General features: G+C 55.0%; 1 protein-coding gene across 1 annotated transcript; it reads left to right on the top strand.

Moving 5' to 3' along the window:
* The first annotated feature begins 1,160 nt into the window (after nucleotides 1–1,160).
* CKB (creatine kinase B) lies at nucleotides 1,161–4,233 on the top strand. Its single transcript, XM_058567783.1, has 7 exons — nucleotides 1,161–1,386; nucleotides 1,551–1,705; nucleotides 1,779–1,911; nucleotides 2,262–2,433; nucleotides 3,207–3,330; nucleotides 3,576–3,765; nucleotides 3,848–4,233. Exons 1-7 carry the CDS (start codon nucleotides 1,194–1,196, stop codon nucleotides 4,024–4,026), a joined length of 1,146 nt encoding a protein of 381 aa, XP_058423766.1. The 5' UTR covers nucleotides 1,161–1,193; the 3' UTR covers nucleotides 4,027–4,233.
* Nucleotides 4,234–17,497: the final 13,264 nt, after the last annotated feature.

The following is a 17,497-nucleotide window of genomic DNA, read 5'->3' as shown; positions in this document are numbered from 1 at the left end:
TAAGTCTCTGGGAACTGCCTTTGGGGGTAGAGTGGAGAGATGAACATGTCCCCTGCGGAGAGGGCCCCTGGCTAGGGTCTGGAGACTGAGACTGCGCACTCCCCAGCGACCTCTCTGGGCCATAGGGTTCTCTCATCTACCAGGAGGCGCTGGGCCCGGGGGTCTCTGGCTCGGATCCCCAGAGCCCAGGGACTTGCCCAAGGTCAAGGTACCGTGGGTGCCGGCGGGCTGGGCCGCAGCCAGTCTGTGCCTCCCGCGCGCCTTCGCTCTGCACCAACATCGCCCGGGAGATGGCTGCGGGCACCTTGAGGAAGGTCGGCGGCTCGGGGCCAGCTCGGACGGGGCTGGGGGCGGGGAGGTGGGGCATGGAGAGGCAGTACCTGCTGTGCAAGCCCAGGACGCTGTCGCCCGGCCCCTCGCCGCGGCCGCCGCGGGGACTGGCGGGACGAGGAAAGGCCGGAGCCGGGTGCAGACGAGCCTGGGCGTCCTCAAGTGCCGGGTGGCTCTCCTGCCTCAGTTTCCCGCCCAGAGGCAGTGGGGGTAGGGGGGGTAACTCCAGGATGTCCAAGGGCCTGAGGTTCTGATTTCGGGGTCCTGGGCGGGCGGCGGGCGGGGTAGGCTGTCTGCGCGGCGTCCCGGCGAGGAGACAGCTAGGGTGGGCTGCCTAGGGGGTTGTCGGGGGCTGCGGACGGCGGACAAAGCGGCGGCACCACCCCGCAGTGCAGGCCAATGGAATGAATGGGCTATAAATAGCGGCCAATGGGCGGCCCGCGTCGCGCCCCTTAAGAGCCGCGGGAGCGCGGAGCGGCCGCTGTTCGCCTGCGCCGCGCCCTGAGCCGCCGACGGAGAGAGCGCCCCTGCCTCCGCCCGGCCGCCCGGTGAGTGGGCCCTAGGGCCGCGCTCGGCGCGGGGCCGGGGGCGCTGTGCATGAAGGGGACGCGGGGTCCCCGGCGTCACGCGCTCCAGGAGCGCCGGGGCTCGCCGCCTTCCCGCGCGCGCCGGCTATGTCGGGGGTCCTGGGCAGTGCGGGCCCCCCTGCGCGCGCTGCGGACCCCGCTGACCTTGGCCGCATCCCAGGGTGGCCGGAGGCTGCGGCTGCCGGGCCCTGGGTGGTTTGCAGGTCTCCGGGAGGCTCGATGCGCCGGGTCCCCGCTGACCCCCGCGTCTCCCGCAGCCCGCCGCCCGCCGCCGCCATGCCCTTCTCCAACAGCCACAACACGCTAAAGCTGCGCTTCCCGGCCGAGGACGAGTTCCCCGACCTCAGCGGCCACAATAACCACATGGCCAAGGTGCTGACCCCCGAGTTGTACGCTGAGCTGCGCGCCAAGAGCACGCCGAGCGGCTTCACCCTGGACGACGTCATCCAGACCGGCGTGGACAACCCAGGTACGCGCACCCCAGACCCAGGGTCAGGGTGCCCGTGCCTTATCCGCAAGGCACCCCGGGGGCGAAAGTCCAGTGACCCCCGTTCCCGTGAGCAGCCGCAGGGTCCTTAGCTGCTCACTCAGGCCTGGCAGTGACGTCACTGTCTCCATTCCGCGCCCCCCCAGGCCACCCCTATATCATGACTGTGGGCTGCGTGGCGGGCGACGAGGAGTCGTACGACGTGTTCAAGGAGCTCTTTGACCCCATCATCGAGGACCGGCACGGCGGCTACAAGCCCAGCGACGAGCACAAGACCGACCTCAATCCCGACAACCTGCAGGTGCGGGGCGGCCCAGGGCAGCGGGGCGGGCTGGGGAGGGGTCTCCCGGCGCTCACCGCCGCTCGGCCCCCAGGGCGGCGACGACCTGGACCCCAACTACGTGCTGAGCTCGCGGGTGCGCACGGGCCGCAGCATCCGCGGCTTCTGCCTCCCCCCGCACTGCAGCCGCGGGGAGCGCCGAGCCATCGAGAAGCTCGCCGTGGAAGGTAGGGGTCGGCAGGCCAGGCGCCCCTCCTCGTCCCCGTCCCGGACCCCGTTCCAGTCCCCGCCCGGCTTGTTTACCAGTCACCCGAGCCGCCGCCGCCACCGCCGCGCTCTTATCTGCGCGCCGGGTTCGGTTTCCCGGAGGGCCAGAGGGACCGGCCCCGCGCCCACGGCGGCCCGGGACCCAGCGAGGGCCAGGGTCACCGCCTCTGGCCGCCGCCCGGACCGCGTGGACTGGGGTCCCACAGAGCCGGGTTGGCATGGGGAGGTGGGGCGGGTCCGTACCGCTGGGGTGGTGGGGGTGTGGGGTAGGGGCTTGGCCGCCTGTCCACCTGAGCGCGCCCCTCCGCAGCCCTGTCAAGTCTGGACGGCGACCTGACGGGCAGGTACTACGCGCTCAAGAGCATGACCGAGGCGGAGCAGCAGCAGCTTATCGACGACCACTTCCTCTTTGACAAGCCCGTGTCGCCCCTGCTCCTGGCCTCGGGCATGGCCCGCGACTGGCCAGACGCCCGCGGCATCTGGTGCGTGCCCCCTCCCGCGGGCCCCCCCCTTTACCGTCTCACTCCTCTCCCCTACCCTCCCCCCACGGAGGCCGAGGAGGAAGAGGGAGGGGCCTCGCTCCCGGTACAGGTTTTGGTGCCGCCCAGGCCTCCTCGAAGGTGACCTTGACCTGACCACGCAGGTGCGTAAAGGGATCCCGGCTGGTGGAGGCCTCAGCCTCTCGGGATCTTAGAGAGGGGGGTGACGGGTTCTATTGGCTTCTCTTCTCCACCCCGTCTTGGGAGCTGGAGCTTTTTGTTTTCTCCCTTTCTCACCCCGCTTCCCCGCCGGGACTCTGCCGGGTGCTGGGTGACGCAGATGCTTCCTCAAGTGGCGGCGGGGGTGGAGGGGGGGCGCTTACAGCCTCCTGCCCGCACTGTGTAGCGCGGGCTTCAGCACCTATATAGCGCTTCCCCGCCTCCGGGGGGCGCTGTCCTGGCTGCCCTTGCCGCTTACCTCCTAGGTGGGGACCTTGCCCCGTCCACCGCACTTGGGCCACACAGCACCTGACTGGCAGGCTGAGAAGCAGCTCACGGCTCTTTTTATACCCTGAGGTGTCCTGGCCTCTCTGCCTGCCCCTAGAATGTGGACTGGGCTGGGGTCCTAGCAGCAGCCCATGCTCCTGGGTACAGCTGGAATCAGAGCCTTAGGCACTTGGGAAGTTCTTCAGGTTTGGGGACCCCCTAAAGATTTTTTCTGGATGTGCCCTGAGACCACAGTCCAGGGAGGAAGCTTGATTGTGCTCCTCCTCCAGGCACAATGACAATAAGACCTTCTTGGTGTGGATCAATGAGGAGGACCACCTGCGGGTCATCTCCATGCAGAAGGGGGGCAACATGAAGGAGGTGTTCACCCGCTTCTGCAACGGCCTCACCCAGGTCAGGCCTGGTCACCCCCAATCCAGGCTGGCACCATAGGGGCTTGGTGCCAGGGAGGGGGCAGGGCAGGACCCCAGAGCTCAGGCAGGGATGTCGGTGCCCCATCTGTCTCCCTGGGGATCCCAGGTCTCAGTCACCTCCGGGTCCTGCCAGAGGGCTCCTGGGTCCCAGTCTCACCTTCTCCACTGGTCCCCTGGGGGTTTGTCTTAGCCAGGCCTCCCCTCTCACGCCTTCTCCACCTCCAGATTGAAACGCTCTTCAAGTCTAAGAACTATGAGTTCATGTGGAACCCTCACCTGGGCTACATCCTCACCTGCCCGTCCAACCTGGGCACAGGGCTGCGGGCAGGTGTCCACATCAAGCTGCCCCACCTGGGCAAGCATGAGAAGTTCCCTGAAGTGCTCAAGAGGCTGCGGCTTCAGAAGCGAGGCACAGGTGAGTGGAGCAGGGGCAGCAGGCAGTCCTCTTCCCTTGGGGCAGCCCCCTGCCAGCCCTGCTGACCTTCCTGTTTCCCCAGGTGGTGTGGACACAGCTGCCGTGGGTGGGGTCTTCGACGTCTCCAATGCAGACCGCCTGGGCTTCTCGGAGGTGGAGCTGGTGCAGATGGTGGTGGACGGCGTGAAGCTGCTCATTGAGATGGAGCAGCGGCTGGAGCAGGGCCAGGCCATCGATGACCTCGTGCCCGCCCAAAAGTGAAGTCCTGGCCTGCACCTGCCATCGCCACCAGCCCTGCTGCTTCCTAACTTATTGCCCGGGCAGTGCCCGCCATGCACCCCTGATGCTCACTGCCTGGCAGCTGAGCCTTTAGCCTCGCTGTAGAGACTTCCGTCACCCTTGGTAGAGTTTATTTTTGTGATGGCTAAGATGTTGCTGATGCTGAAATAAACTAGGGTTTTGGCCTGCCCTGAGTCTCTGAGTGGTACTTCCCCTTTCCAGGGGCAGCCCTGGGGAGACCAGCAGCCAGGCCACGGGGGCCTGAGTCCTGGGTCTGCCCTTTTTGCAAGATGGGATAGTAACCAGGAGGCCGTCACCCTGCTATGCCTGCCCAGTCCTATTCCATGACCTCCTCCTTGCCATCCTGTCTACTTGGCTTCCCTGCAGGCTTGGGGTGGGCTGGTGGAGGAGGGACAGGGAGAGGGAGGAGATCCAGGATGGAAGAGCCCCAATCTGAGCATCTAAGGGCATTTGGCCCTGGTGGGTGGAGCCTGTCACTTTGCTCAGCCCCATCCTGCTGCATGGGGGAGGTGTAATGGCTATAAGGGGGGCGGGGCCAGAAGCCCAGAAACTTGATACCTTTCCCGTCCTCCACTCTCCAAATCACACCCCCCACAAACCCCGTGCCACCGCCTCTCCTCCCCTCCCCAACACCTACTCTATCTCATAAATGATCTCTCCCCACAGCTTCCCTCTCTCTCAGCCTCCACTCAGGGTGAACTGTTCCCTCGCTGACCCCCAAGCCCAGCCCTCCAGTCCCTTCCAGGAAACCCAGGGGCCCTTTTGGTTTCCCCCCCTCACTTGCAGCCTCCTCTCCAGGGCCCTCAGGTGCCCCAGCCCCTTAGCCTCCCATGGTGTGTCCCCACCATAGGCTCCCCAGGCACGAGGGACGTTGGGGCTGTTCAGGGTGTGGTCTCCTTGGTCTAGGTCCCAGCCCAGCCCCCCAGCTGCCAGTCCCACCTGGCCTCTCACTCAGGGGCCCCACCACGGGTGGGCACCCTGAGGGACTCTGCCAGGGCTTGGGGAATGCAGGTGGGACCACTGAGCCAGCCAGGGGCCCAGCCTTGTCTTCCTTCTCCAGCTCAGCTCTGTGGACAGTCTGTGCTGCCACCTGCTGGCCAGAGCTGCCTCTGTCCTTCCACACCCCCACCCTCCAACAGGGTCTGGGGCGCCCCAACTCTTTGTGCTTTGGCCAGGCATGCCTTATCCTCCCAAAGCTACTCCATAACTGGAAGGAGAGATGCCAGGCATGGCCTCCATGCCCACCGCATTCTGCGCTGGGCAGTCTTGCCCACCAGAGATTGTGGATTAATGGACTCTCATGTCCCAGGGCTGGGGGCAGCTTGTTAACCCAGGACAAGCAGGTTAGGGGGTAGCAATGGAGTATGAACTGCAGGAGGTGCGTCCTGGCATTTGCCTCAGTGGCAGTCTAGGTCTGGGGAGCCTATCCAGGCAGTGTCCAGGCTGGGGAGCGCTCTAAGGAGCTTTTGCCAGGGGAGGGGCATGGGCCCAGAGGCTGGGCTGAGTGAACACCTGGGTGGGCTAGGCATAGTAGGAGACAAGGGCCCCTGGTGCACAAGGCTGGTGGAGTGGGGCGTCTCCACCCCCATCCTTTGGGTCCTAGGCTGGCACCCTGCCCCTGCCTCTGGGAGCCAGGGGCAGTTCCAGGCTTGCCCTTTTGCCTTGAAGGTCAGGCGAGGGGCACACATCAGGCAGGGCTGGAGGCTGGCTCACACGGTGGTGTGTAAACTGTAGAGTCTGGTGACTCAGGAGGAAGGGTTGTGATGAGCACAGGAAGTGTGCCCCTCTGGAAAGGCCTCGCCCTGCAGCAAGGGGAGGCTGAGGGTAGTGCAAAAGCAACGGCAGGAGCAGTGGGAAGCCCTCTCCAGCTAGTCCTGGAGCTGCCCAGTCTTGCTGTCACCATCATCTGAGGCTCTGCTGTGCCCTGTGAGCTGCACAGTTGACAGCACACGGGCTGGTCTACCTGTGCCCACCCCAAGGAATGTGCCCAAGCTCCCTCCAGCTGAAAGCCCTCACCACCCTTGGGCTGAGCCTGGGGGCACAGGGGATGGGCGACTGTCTCCACCCTGCCCTGAGGGGTGAACTGGCACCTGAGGGGCATGGTCAGGCAGGCACAACACTTCTTGATAGAGAATGTTTCAACACCCCTCACCGTGGGGACTGTCAGAACAGGGCACTCCCAGAAATACCAGTGGTCATGTCAAATGAGCTGAAATCGCAAATCGTGCTGTGCAGGCCTCGCAACACATCACTCAGGAAGACCTAGAACGTGCAGGGCTTGGCTGGGGATTTCTTCTGAGGCAGTAAAGCCACTCCCCTCAGAGCTGGAAAGGCAGAGGCAGGAGCCCCACCCTCGTCACCTGGCCCTCAGCTGTCTGAGGCACCTGGACCCAGCCACCTGGGCCTCTCAGGAACCTGGAGGGGCAAGTGCACTCCCCAGGGCCAGTGCGGGCCCTGCTCCCTGGGGCCCTGCGGGAGAAGCGTCTTTCACAGGGCTTAGAGCTACATCTGACTTCCTGGCTTGCACTCAAAACCACTGCCGCTCTCCTGGGCCACTTGCTTTTCTACCCATAGTTTTCCCTTTGCCTCAATTTTATTTCTTATTTTATCTTGCTGTATCGAATGCACTTTTTTTTTTTTTTGCTGAGGAAGACCGGCTCTGAGCTAAAATCTATTGCCAATCCTCCTCTTTTCCGCGCCCCCACCAAAGCCCCAGTAGATAGCTATACGTCATAGTTGCACATCCCTCTAGTTGCTGTATGTGGGACGCAACCTCAGCATGGCTGGAGAAGCGGTGCGACGGTGCGCGCCCGGGATCCAAACCTGGGCTGCTAGTAGCGGAGCGCGCGCACTTAACCGCTAAGCCATGGGGCCGGCCCCTTGAATGCAGTCTTGTAACCTGTGTTAGTTCTTTTTGTGACAAGGCAGGGCTTACTATACACTCAGTGGGGGCGTCTCTGCTCAGCAGTCCATAGACCCTTTGACCAGAGTCCCTACAACCTCCCCCTTTCCTCTGAATTCCAGAGATCTTTAAACAGGGTGAGTTTAATTTTCCTTGAAATCAGTCAAACATGGGCAATCTTAAGAAACGCCCCACCACATGGCAATATTGTGAGAACACACTTTTATTCGTTCACTGTCTCAGGTGATGTATACCCACCAGTAACACTGACAGTGTTCACATCTGCGATTCGGCCTTGGCCTGGTTGGAAATGATCCTGCAGCAGGTTTCTCAACTGCAGCACCACTGACACCCGGCGGGATGATTCTCTGGGGGGCATCCCAGGCCTCCAACCTCCAGATGCCAGCAGTATTATCCACTCCTCCTTATGACAACGGAAAACATCTCCAGACACTGCCAAATGTCCCCTGGGGGCCAAAATCACCCCCCACCCCTTTGAGAACCACTGCCCTACAGAAATAATTAAGACATACAATTACTTAGAATAGGGATGAACTGGTCAGGACTGCCAACAATAAAGGCTTGGTTTAAAAACCAGGACATCTCCTCCCTTGATGAGGCACCACGCAGGCATCCCCAACTGTGAAGAACTCAGTGAGATGGCGACATGCTTAAAAAAGCTGGAGTGTAAAAGCAGGTTATAAAACAGCTTGTCCTCTGAGATCCCACACACAACACGTATGGAAAAATCCCCGAGAACAGTAGTTAACTGTGGGCGGTCGGGGAACAGGTGATTTCCTTCTTTATACTTCCCAAATTTTCTGCAGTGAACATGTACTACTTATATAAAGCCAAAAAATAATTCTTTTTTTAAGTCGTGTTTTAAAAAAAATGCTCTAATGTGTTGCAGTCCGTGAGAGACCATTGAGGCTGCAGGACCTCACTGCCACCACCCCTCATTTGCTCTGCCCGAATCTCTCACCACTCTGGAGGCTTCCCCACAGACGGGGAAACTGAGGCAAAGAGAGGAGAGAGGACTGGCTCAGGGTCACCAGTGAGACCACCCAGTTCCAAGTCCTGGGCTCTTTTCACTGCTCTTTGACTTTTCAGAACATTCTAGATCTCCTATGTGCAGGACTCGCTTCTCTTAGCAGTAGCTGAGCAGGTGGCAGTTGCCTGGAAAGTCCCTTATTCTGCATTTCTATTTGGAGCCAACAGTGCCTATATGAAAGCCTCCTAAAGCCCCCTGGGGGCTGCACATTGTACTCACATTAATTTCCTTTTCCACAGGTAACAAAGAGAAACCATCTTTTTGGCAAGAAGTCATCTTTCCGGCTGTGACGTTTTGCAGCAGGGGACAGTTTGGAGAAGTGAGGCTTTTTACATGTGAACTGGATGACAAAAATCCTGGTTCCCATGTCTGGCTAGAGGCTTTCTGCAGGGATCCTTCACAGTGTCTGAACTCTTTCCACTTTTCTCTCCAAACCTGTCTTTGTGTAACTAGTTCTGCTTTGCTAAAGACACAGAGAAGTGAAGATGCTCTGCTTGGTTTCAGAAGTCCCAACTTGCACACCCTTCTGAGAGTTGGGGGCTTGTCGTAATTTAAGCCCTGACTTAACCTTAAGACCCAGAAAAGCTAAAAGCACTCCTTCCAGCTCCTCATGTTTCTGATGAATTTTGAGCAGAGACGGTTGCTTTCTCTCCCAGCAGCCATTTTCCCCTTCTGTTTTCGTTTTTGAGCAAAACCCTGGTTTTGAGCCTGGCACACAGCTGCCCAGTTAGAGGAGCATATTTCCAAGACGCCCTGACAGTAGCCGTGGCCATCTTGGGATGTGAGGACAAGGGCCACCCAAGCCCGACAGGCGGAACACCTGCCTGTGTGCAACCTGGTGCACACACGTGACGGCCAACACTACTTCTGACTTGGCGATGAGGACTGGGGCCGGGACCCTGCTCTGTTGTTCGCTAACCCTACCACAAAGTGAGGCCCGACTTGGTGCTCGCTGGTCTGCTTGGGGTCCTGCAGGGCCTGAAGGTGAATCTGTCCAGGAATTTAGTTGGAACTGAGACCAGTGGCTTTGTTTCCCCCCATGCCAATGTGCACTCAGGACAGCACACGCAAGACCAGAGACTGAGGGCAGGGGCACTGACACCTCCAGACTTGCTTTCGTTTGCTGTTTTGGTCTAACGTGGGGCTCCCTTCTGCATGTCTGCTCTCTGCTTTCCACGCTCCGTGCTGCCCACCCAAGGCCCAGAGCCCAGCCATACCCAAATCTCCAGGGAAGACCTTCCCGCCTGGCCTAGTCCTCCTTTTAGGAAGGATCTCAGTGCTCATCCATCACGCTCCTTGGGCTTTATCCTGTCACTCTCCCCTGTCACACAACTGTTTCACTGTAAATCTTCTGAGAATGCCAACTGTGGGGTCAGGCTTTGGGTCTTCCCTCATTCATCCCACCCCAAATGAACTGGGTACAGGTGGCCTGCGTTAACACGTGCCCAGGTTATTCCATAAATACACAATATAGCAAAACCCCCAAAACTTCTATTAAATTTTCACTAAAGTGAAAAGTCTAGTTTTGTCAATACTTTTTTTTTTTTTGGCAAGGAAGATCAGCCCTACGCTAACATCCATTACCAATCTTCCTCTTTTTTGCTGAGGAAGATTTGCCCTGAGCTAACATCTGTGCCCATCTTCCTCCATTTTGTATGTGGGATGCCGCCACAGCATGGCTTGATGAGCAGTGTGTAGGTCCACGCCCAGGATCCGAACCCGTGAACCCCGGGCCGCCGAAGCGGAGTGCATGAACTCAACCGCTATGCCACTAGGCCAGCCTCTTGTCAATACTTTTGACGCATCAACTGCCCAACACATTAAGTAGCACTTCAAATGCATTACATTTTCAAAAAGAAATAATAAAGGTGGTACATAAAAGTCCATACTTGAAATTGTTGACTCTGAGCCTGACAGGAGCCACCTGCCCTGCTGCACAAGTCATGGCAATAGTGCCTATCTTGGAGAGGAACTGCACAGAACAGAGGGAGGCCAGAGCTCTTGCCACTTCCTCCTCATTCTTTCTTGACACCAGAAAGGAGGATCCAGGTGCTGACTGCTTTTCTCCGTTCTCCTAGCCTCGAGGACATAGGATAACTCGACCTTGCTTTTCCAGCCCAGTTTCAGTGTTTTGGTTCAATTTATTAATGATATGATACTAGGAAATGCAACCCAACAATACGTGTCCTACACATTTGATGAAGTCAGGACAAAAAGATGTCCAGCATGGCCTTTCTGGGAAACAGGAACTCTCATCCACCACAGACAGGCTGGGTTGATATTTGACGAGACATCAGACAAGCCCACCAGGATTCTCCAGAGCTCAGAGAATGCAGAGAAAGGACCCAGGAACACAGGGCACTGGGGCAGCCAAGAAGAGAGGCCGGCTGGGCTGGGGCTGAGAGAGCGAGAACCTCGAGGACTGGAGGCAGCAGGTGACGGCTGAGCTGGGTGCTGAAGAGTGAGTAGAAGCTGGCCTGAGGACACGAGCCAAGGAGGGACCAGCCCAAGTAGCGCCCCAGAGTGCACAGTGCATTCGGGGCTAGTGGAGGGGTGCAGCTCCCGGTGTTGAGAAATGGCTCTCAAGGGCACTCTCTACCAAAGGACTTCTGGTGACACATTAATAAACATGGCTACATATGCTCCTACTTCCCAGCTTATTTCCATGCAAAACACGCCTGCTTTGAGAATGTATTCACACCAACCCACGCCTGCCGGCAGCTCCCTCCCGAGAGGGAGGGAGAGACAAGTCAGTGCAGACTTCACTCCGGAAGAAGCCGGCAAGCCAGGTGCCCCAGGCCAGGATGTTTCCTCTCTAGTCCCCAGGACCTGCCTTCCCAGTGCAGTGGAGTCTGTTTTGGTCTGGCAGCAGCAGAACTCTACCCTGAAGTCCGCCAGGTCACTCCCTAAATAAGTCCCCTTAACAGAACAGAGGTGCATTGTCTGAGACACGCTTTACTGTGATGGTAACAAGACAGAGCCTGTCCAGCAGCGCCATAGCCCCGTCACTGCCGCCACCACACTCCGAGTCTGAGACAGGATGGGCCCCTCTGTACCTGCCTTTGCAGGCACTACTCCTTCCTCTTCCACTGCGCAGACTACGGGGTGCTTCAGGCTGTCCCTGTCACCTTTACCTATCTGTCTCCTCCACCCACACCAGGCTTCCTGCTCAGCCTTGAGCCCCGGCATTCCTTCATGCAGCACTGGCCATATCAGGTTTTGAGACTGTGTCTGTACCCCTCTTCCTGTGAGACTGAGCTCCTGGAGAACACGGGTCTTACCTTGTTTATTTTTGGATCCCCAGAGTTCAGCACAGGGTCCTCTGCAGTAGCTTCCCCACCCTAACTCCCTCAAAATATGCAGTTCCATGAATGAACACACGAACAAACAACGATGAAAAAAGTCTTCATGTCTTGTCCTGAAACATCTGAAAAGAACTGGGTCAGTTTAACTTGGAGAAGCAGAATTCAGGGACGGAAGACAATTTTTATCTTCAAATACTTGAGCTTTGACTAGTTAAAGCTCCCGAGAGCAGGAGATAACCACCAGGGTGGTGTAAGAAGCTGATCTGCATCAGGAAAATGCAGAACCAGCCAAAACTCTTCCCCAGCTCCCTGGGGTGTGCACGTGTGTGAGCACCCTGGACTGCAGGTGCCTTAGCAGAAGCTAGAGAAGTTCCTGATGAGCAACTGTAGACTTTCCTTCTGGTGGAGGGATGAGTTCTACAGTGCTGGCTTAAAATAACACTTAGAGGTGGGTTAGGTGGGTGGGATGCAGATAGAGAGAGCAGGAAACTGCAAAAGGCACAGGCTGGGGGGAAGAGCTGCACTGTGATCAGTTGTCTCTTTTCTCAGTGACACCCCCATGATGCCTCCTATTTATCAACCCACTTGGTAAGAGGGTATTTCACCACAGCTAGAAACCATAGGAATGAATATCCAGGGAGCTGGAAAAGATGTGAGAACCTCAGAATTGGTAACCTATCAGCCCCACCACACACACAATAACAACAAAAAACAAAATAAACCAACAAAACAATCAAACTAAAGCCAACGGCAACATAAGTGCCGATGTGGCCTCCAGTTTCCCCAGCCTTCATCCTTAGAGATCCTTGGTCATCTTAGCAAGTGGTGGTCTACTCTCTGGCCCAAGGTGAGCCCGAGAACCAGCTTCCCTATCTCTGGTGGGAGACACGTGTGGGCTCCATGAACCAGGACTCCCACTCAGCACATCTCCCCTTCGGCTTGGTGCCCAAGACAGAGCACTCAGAGGTGAGGGCTAGTGTTAATACCAGCTGACTTCCTGATTAAACACCAGCTCACACACTGCTGTCAAGCCTCGGGCTGCTACTCTTTTAACAGACTGAAATCCAAACATTATGCTGACCATGTGACTCTTTGTGGTGTGGGAGAAAGATTAAGGTGTTAAGCCAAGTGTTTCAACTCCCAGTTCTCACATCTGATGGCAAATGTCATGTGATGCAGGACCTATTCCTGTACGTCCACAGCACTCACAGGGACTTGCACGGTCTATGCCTGACTTGAGCTGACTGACACAATATGGGCATCAGCTGTACAGGCAGCTCGATGAAGAGAAAAGCACACTGGCCCAACCTGGAAACTGTGGGCTTCATTCTCATCCCACCTCTGAGCCCTGTCTGTAATGGGAGACCAAGTAGGTTGGGCCACAAACCAAAACACAGCTTCCCAAAGCCAGTGCCTGTCTCGTCCTTGGCTGTCTGGGCTCAGGGCAGCTATGGGCAAACCTCAGCAACAGTTTTGACTGAAGCCACTAAAGCTGCCTTGCGCTCTCTAGGTTATCTCTCTCGCCTGCGCTTCAACATCATCACCATCATCACCATCACCACCATCATCATTATTAAATGAATACTTACTTTCTACTATGTACCAGGCACTATTCCAGGTACTTGGGATTCCAGAAAAAAAAGAGATGAAGATCCTTGCCCCATAGGGCTTACTATATTCTAGTAAGGGCAGGGAGGGTAGACATAAGAGACAAAATAAATTTGTAAATGATGTCGACTGCTGGTGTGATAAGAGCAGCAGATAGGAAAGGGCCGAGTTGGACAAGCAGGCCTGGGAGAGCTGGGTGCAATTTTAAATGTGATGGCCAGCGTAGGCCTCTTTGAGGAGGAGACATGAGCAAAAGCTTGGAGGAGGAGAGGGCACCATCAGCCTCCCTCTGTCTGCGCCCTTATACCAGACTCCCTGCTCTTTCTTGTCCTCAGGGAACACCAGCAAAGACTTGTGGCCAGGAAGGTAGCGGCACAGGCCTGTCAACTTTCCTAATAGCAGGCTCAGAGACCAGAGCTCTACACTTCAGAAATTGGGGGAATTTCCTTATTAAGTCTTTGCTGGGAGGGCAGTGTCCTCTCCTGAGAGCCAGACTCCACTGTTCAAGGAATTCTGTGCCCTGGGTAAGCTGGGAGGGGAGGAAGAGAAGGCTAGCTTACGTTCTTGTTTAAAAAGACGCATGCCTGTTTGAGCTGCCATATTTGCTAACATTTGCCAGGGGCCCTGCTCTGCACTTGCCGTCTGGTGGACTCTGCCAACAACCCAGAGTGAGATATTACTACTACCATGCTGACTTGATAGAGGAGGAAACCCAAGGTCACGAAGCTGGAGTATGGAAACCAGGCTGCTTCGGTCAAGGGCATACACCTCAACAACTAGGCAACTAGGCTGCCTAATTCACTTTTTTTTTTTTAATAATTTTATTTATTTTTTTAATTCTTTTCCCCCAAAGCCCCAATAGATAGTTGTATGTCATAGCTGCACATCCTTCTAGTTGCTGTATGTGGGACGCGGCCTCAGCATGGCCAGAGAAGCAGTGCGTAGGTGCGCACCCAGGATCCGAACCGGGCCGCCAGTAGTGGAGAGCACACACTCAACCACTAAGCCACGGGGCCGGCCCGCCTAATTCACTTCTAAAAACAGCTCCAACGTCTGGGTGAAGTGAACCTAAGAGGTCCTGCTTCAGAATGAAACCCACCGGACACCGGCCTTCACAGTCATCCAGACTCTGCTTCAGGAACTAGTGGGCGGAGCCTCAGCACCTGCGCTATAGCCGGGGGCTCACTTAATGGCAGAGTACTTTCTTATGAGTTCACTTAGGCATCCTTGCAGTGTCCACTCTGCTTCTGAAAGTTAGTCAAGTTTCTTAACAGTTTTCTGCACGGGTCTTCACTTTTAGAAATGAAAGGACGACCTGAGAGCCAGGTATGTCATTAAGGAACACTGTCTTGGTTCCTGTGATTTGCCTGATCCAGACGAGAGCAAAGTCAGCATAACTGGAACATCAACTTTATTTTCAGGAGTAGAACACCACTCTGGTTGTTGGGTAAATAAGACCAGCAGAACCGCCCCCACAGGTACTTTACCTCACCTCAGAGGAATTCCAGGGGAGTGGAACAGGAGAAAATGTGGCATGTGGCCTTGTCTTTCCATCTCAAGTGATTTTCAAGTACTCTAAAATAGTCCTTTTCTTTTTTTTTTGTGAGGAGGACCAGCCCTGAGCTAACATCCAATGCCAATCCTCCTCTTTTTTGCTGAGGAAGACTGGCCCTGGGCTAACATCCGTGCCCATCTTCCTCTACTTTATATGGGATGCCGCCACAGCATGGCTTGACAAGTGGTGCGTTGGTGCGCGCCCGGGATCCGAACCGGCGAACCCCGGGGCCGCTGCAGCGGAGCGTGCGCACTTAACCACTTGCGCCACCAGGCCGGCCCTAAAATAGTCCTTGTCAAAATTCATTGTACATAGAATAAAAATGCCATATCCTGAGAATATAGTATCTAAAGGAAGGGCATGGGCCCCTTAATAATAGATGAGATTTCATGTTTTAACCTCAGTAAAGGTAATACTAACTATGTTGCCACTAAAATCAAATCAATGTCAATTAGTAATAGAGCCTTTTAAATATGACCAACTCAGCTGACTTCTGTGGGTGAGTATTAATCTTACAGATACATACTCATTTCTCACTAGATCAGTAATGTATTAACATGCAGATACTGCTTATGACAAATAAGCAATTGAAAGTAATATGAACATTTGTGCCTGCATACGGATTAGCCATTTCATCAGGGCATGTGGTAAATTAATTTCTCTTAAAGGAGTTTACCTTCTAGTATTCAATTTGTCCTTGAGAAGATAAATATGAAAAAGAACTTAAAACGTGTCCTAGGCATAAAACGTGTCCTAGGCGTAAAGGTAAGAAGGAACCAGGCTGTAGCCACACCTTTATTTGGCAGAGCTCCCTTCATCTCTGCACTTCTGCAGGGCGATCATGGACAGGAACCCTTGCACACTGAGCTCTATTAGAGAAGTGCAGGCTGAAAGGAACTGGGTCTAGAGAAGGAAGAAAGATGCCTCAAGTGAAAGGCATTATTCCTACTATTATTTTTTAAATAAATGTTTGAAAGTTCCAGTTAGGTGAAAATGATGCGCTGTACTGTTAGGTCAAAGGGCATTTGCCCCAGCCATCCTCCCTGCCCCCAGGCTCTGGGCTGCAGGCCTGGCGCTCCTCCTGCCTCACTGCTCCTTTGCCCGCTCCATCTCTTCTCCCTGGCCTCGCCTCGCTGTGTTTGGGGGCTCAGTGCTGGTCCTTTCCTCTTCTCTGGTGAGCTTCTCTCCCAGCTTTAAATAGGAACCATCCACCTGTGGAGGGCTCCTGGGGTCTCTCCCCAGTCTCCATCTGGTGTCTAAAGGCATCTCAAACTCAACACATCCAAACCTGCTCCACACAGCCTGCTCCATTTCTACAGGCAGCAACCCCATCCTTTCTGCGGCTCAGGCCAAAATCACACAGTTGTTCTCGGCTTTTTCTCACTCACTGTACCCAATCCAAGAGCAAACGCAGCTGACTCTTGTTTCAAAGCATAATCCAGAATCCAATCACCATCTCACCAGGCCAGCATCACCTCTTGCCCAATTCCTGCCAACAGCCTCCCAATGGCTTTCCTGGCTTCTCCTTACTTCCTACAATGAATCTGCAACATAGCCGCTAGAGCAATTCTTTGAAAACCTGAGGCATTGTCACTCTTCTGTTCGAACTCCCCCAGTAGCTCCCATTTCAGAGTAAAAGACACGTCTGGGCAATGGCCTTCAAGGCCCAGTTGGTGTTCTGACTGCATCTCCCACAACTCCTGCTCCAGCATGCTGGTGCGCTCTGGCCTCAGGCCTCTGCCAGCCACTCTTCCCAGACATCTGTGTGGATGCCTCCCTTGCAGCCAAGTCTCTGCTCAAGCAACCCATCCCCACCCGTCACCCTATACAATACCTACTTGGCCCCAGGACCTCTGCAACGCCTTACCCCACTCTGTGACTTTTTCATGGCAGTTACTACTTTGTTCCATACTAGATACTTATTAGTGTTTACTGACAGCCATCCTATCAGAACAGAAGCTTCAAGAGGCTAGGGATCTCTGTTGGGTTCACTGATGTGTCCCAAACACCTAGAACAGTGCCCGGCCCTGGTAGACAAGAAGGATTTGTGACTGCTTGACCGTCTATCCAGACTTTCATACTCTGACCACCACCAACAAACCCAGAACCCAAACAGTATACCAATCAAGTGACAATTTCCCCATGAGATTAAAGTGTCAAACTGACTGACAGAGTTCATTACCCCCTCTATATAACCATGTAGGTGTTGGAAAAAAGCTGTAAGTCTGATTCATGTACTGAATCACAAAAAACAAGAGAGGAAAATTACATACTTCATGGAGAACAAACCCAGAACCGTCAAGACCTGGCGTTTCTCCACACAGGGGCATGCTGGGGCTCCTGAGGCTCAGGCTGCCAGCCACTCCCGATTCCCTTCCTTCTCAGGTCACCAGGAGGGCCGTCTTCTCCCTTTATTGCCTTTGGGGAAAAAAGATGCTAGTAATCACAAAATGCCAGGACCCACACTAAGGACACAGAGGCCCCAGGCCTTCATGCATTTTCCATTTGCTTGCGATCAAACTTGACGGTGGAGGCAAAAACATATACTTTTAGTCACTGCCTTAATCTGAGTCTTAAATACAGTATTAGGAGACAATGCAAGATTTTACTGAGAAAAAGTGAATTTTTAATTATCTTGTGCATCTACTTAGAAAAACACACACAAGCAAGGTTCACAACTATAAATTTAAACCTTTTGCACTAAAAAAACACAAAACAACAAACACAAAACCACAGGCATGAACTGTAAACCTGTATTAACTATCAACTATTCTTAAGGTTAATTCTTAGTAGTAATTCATTATTTTCCTCCTTGGCAATTTTAATGTTTTAGCACCAAATGATCTCCTGCAGAGGTACTTGTAACAACTCTGGCTGCCAGTGTCAGGAGATGCTTCCATATGCACTACTTCATACACACACAGTCCACTCTCACACCCACACAGACAGGAGGCACATGGAGATGGATGTCACACGCTGACTTTCAGGGTAATGGAAATAAGACAGAGGGC

This window comes from Diceros bicornis, chromosome 24 (genome assembly GCF_020826845.1).
Source record: "Diceros bicornis minor isolate mBicDic1 chromosome 24, mDicBic1.mat.cur, whole genome shotgun sequence".
Classification (NCBI taxonomy): domain Eukaryota; kingdom Metazoa; phylum Chordata; class Mammalia; order Perissodactyla; family Rhinocerotidae; genus Diceros; species Diceros bicornis.
Note: the sequence above shows the minus strand (reverse complement) of the source record. Positions and strands in the feature narration are given on the sequence as shown.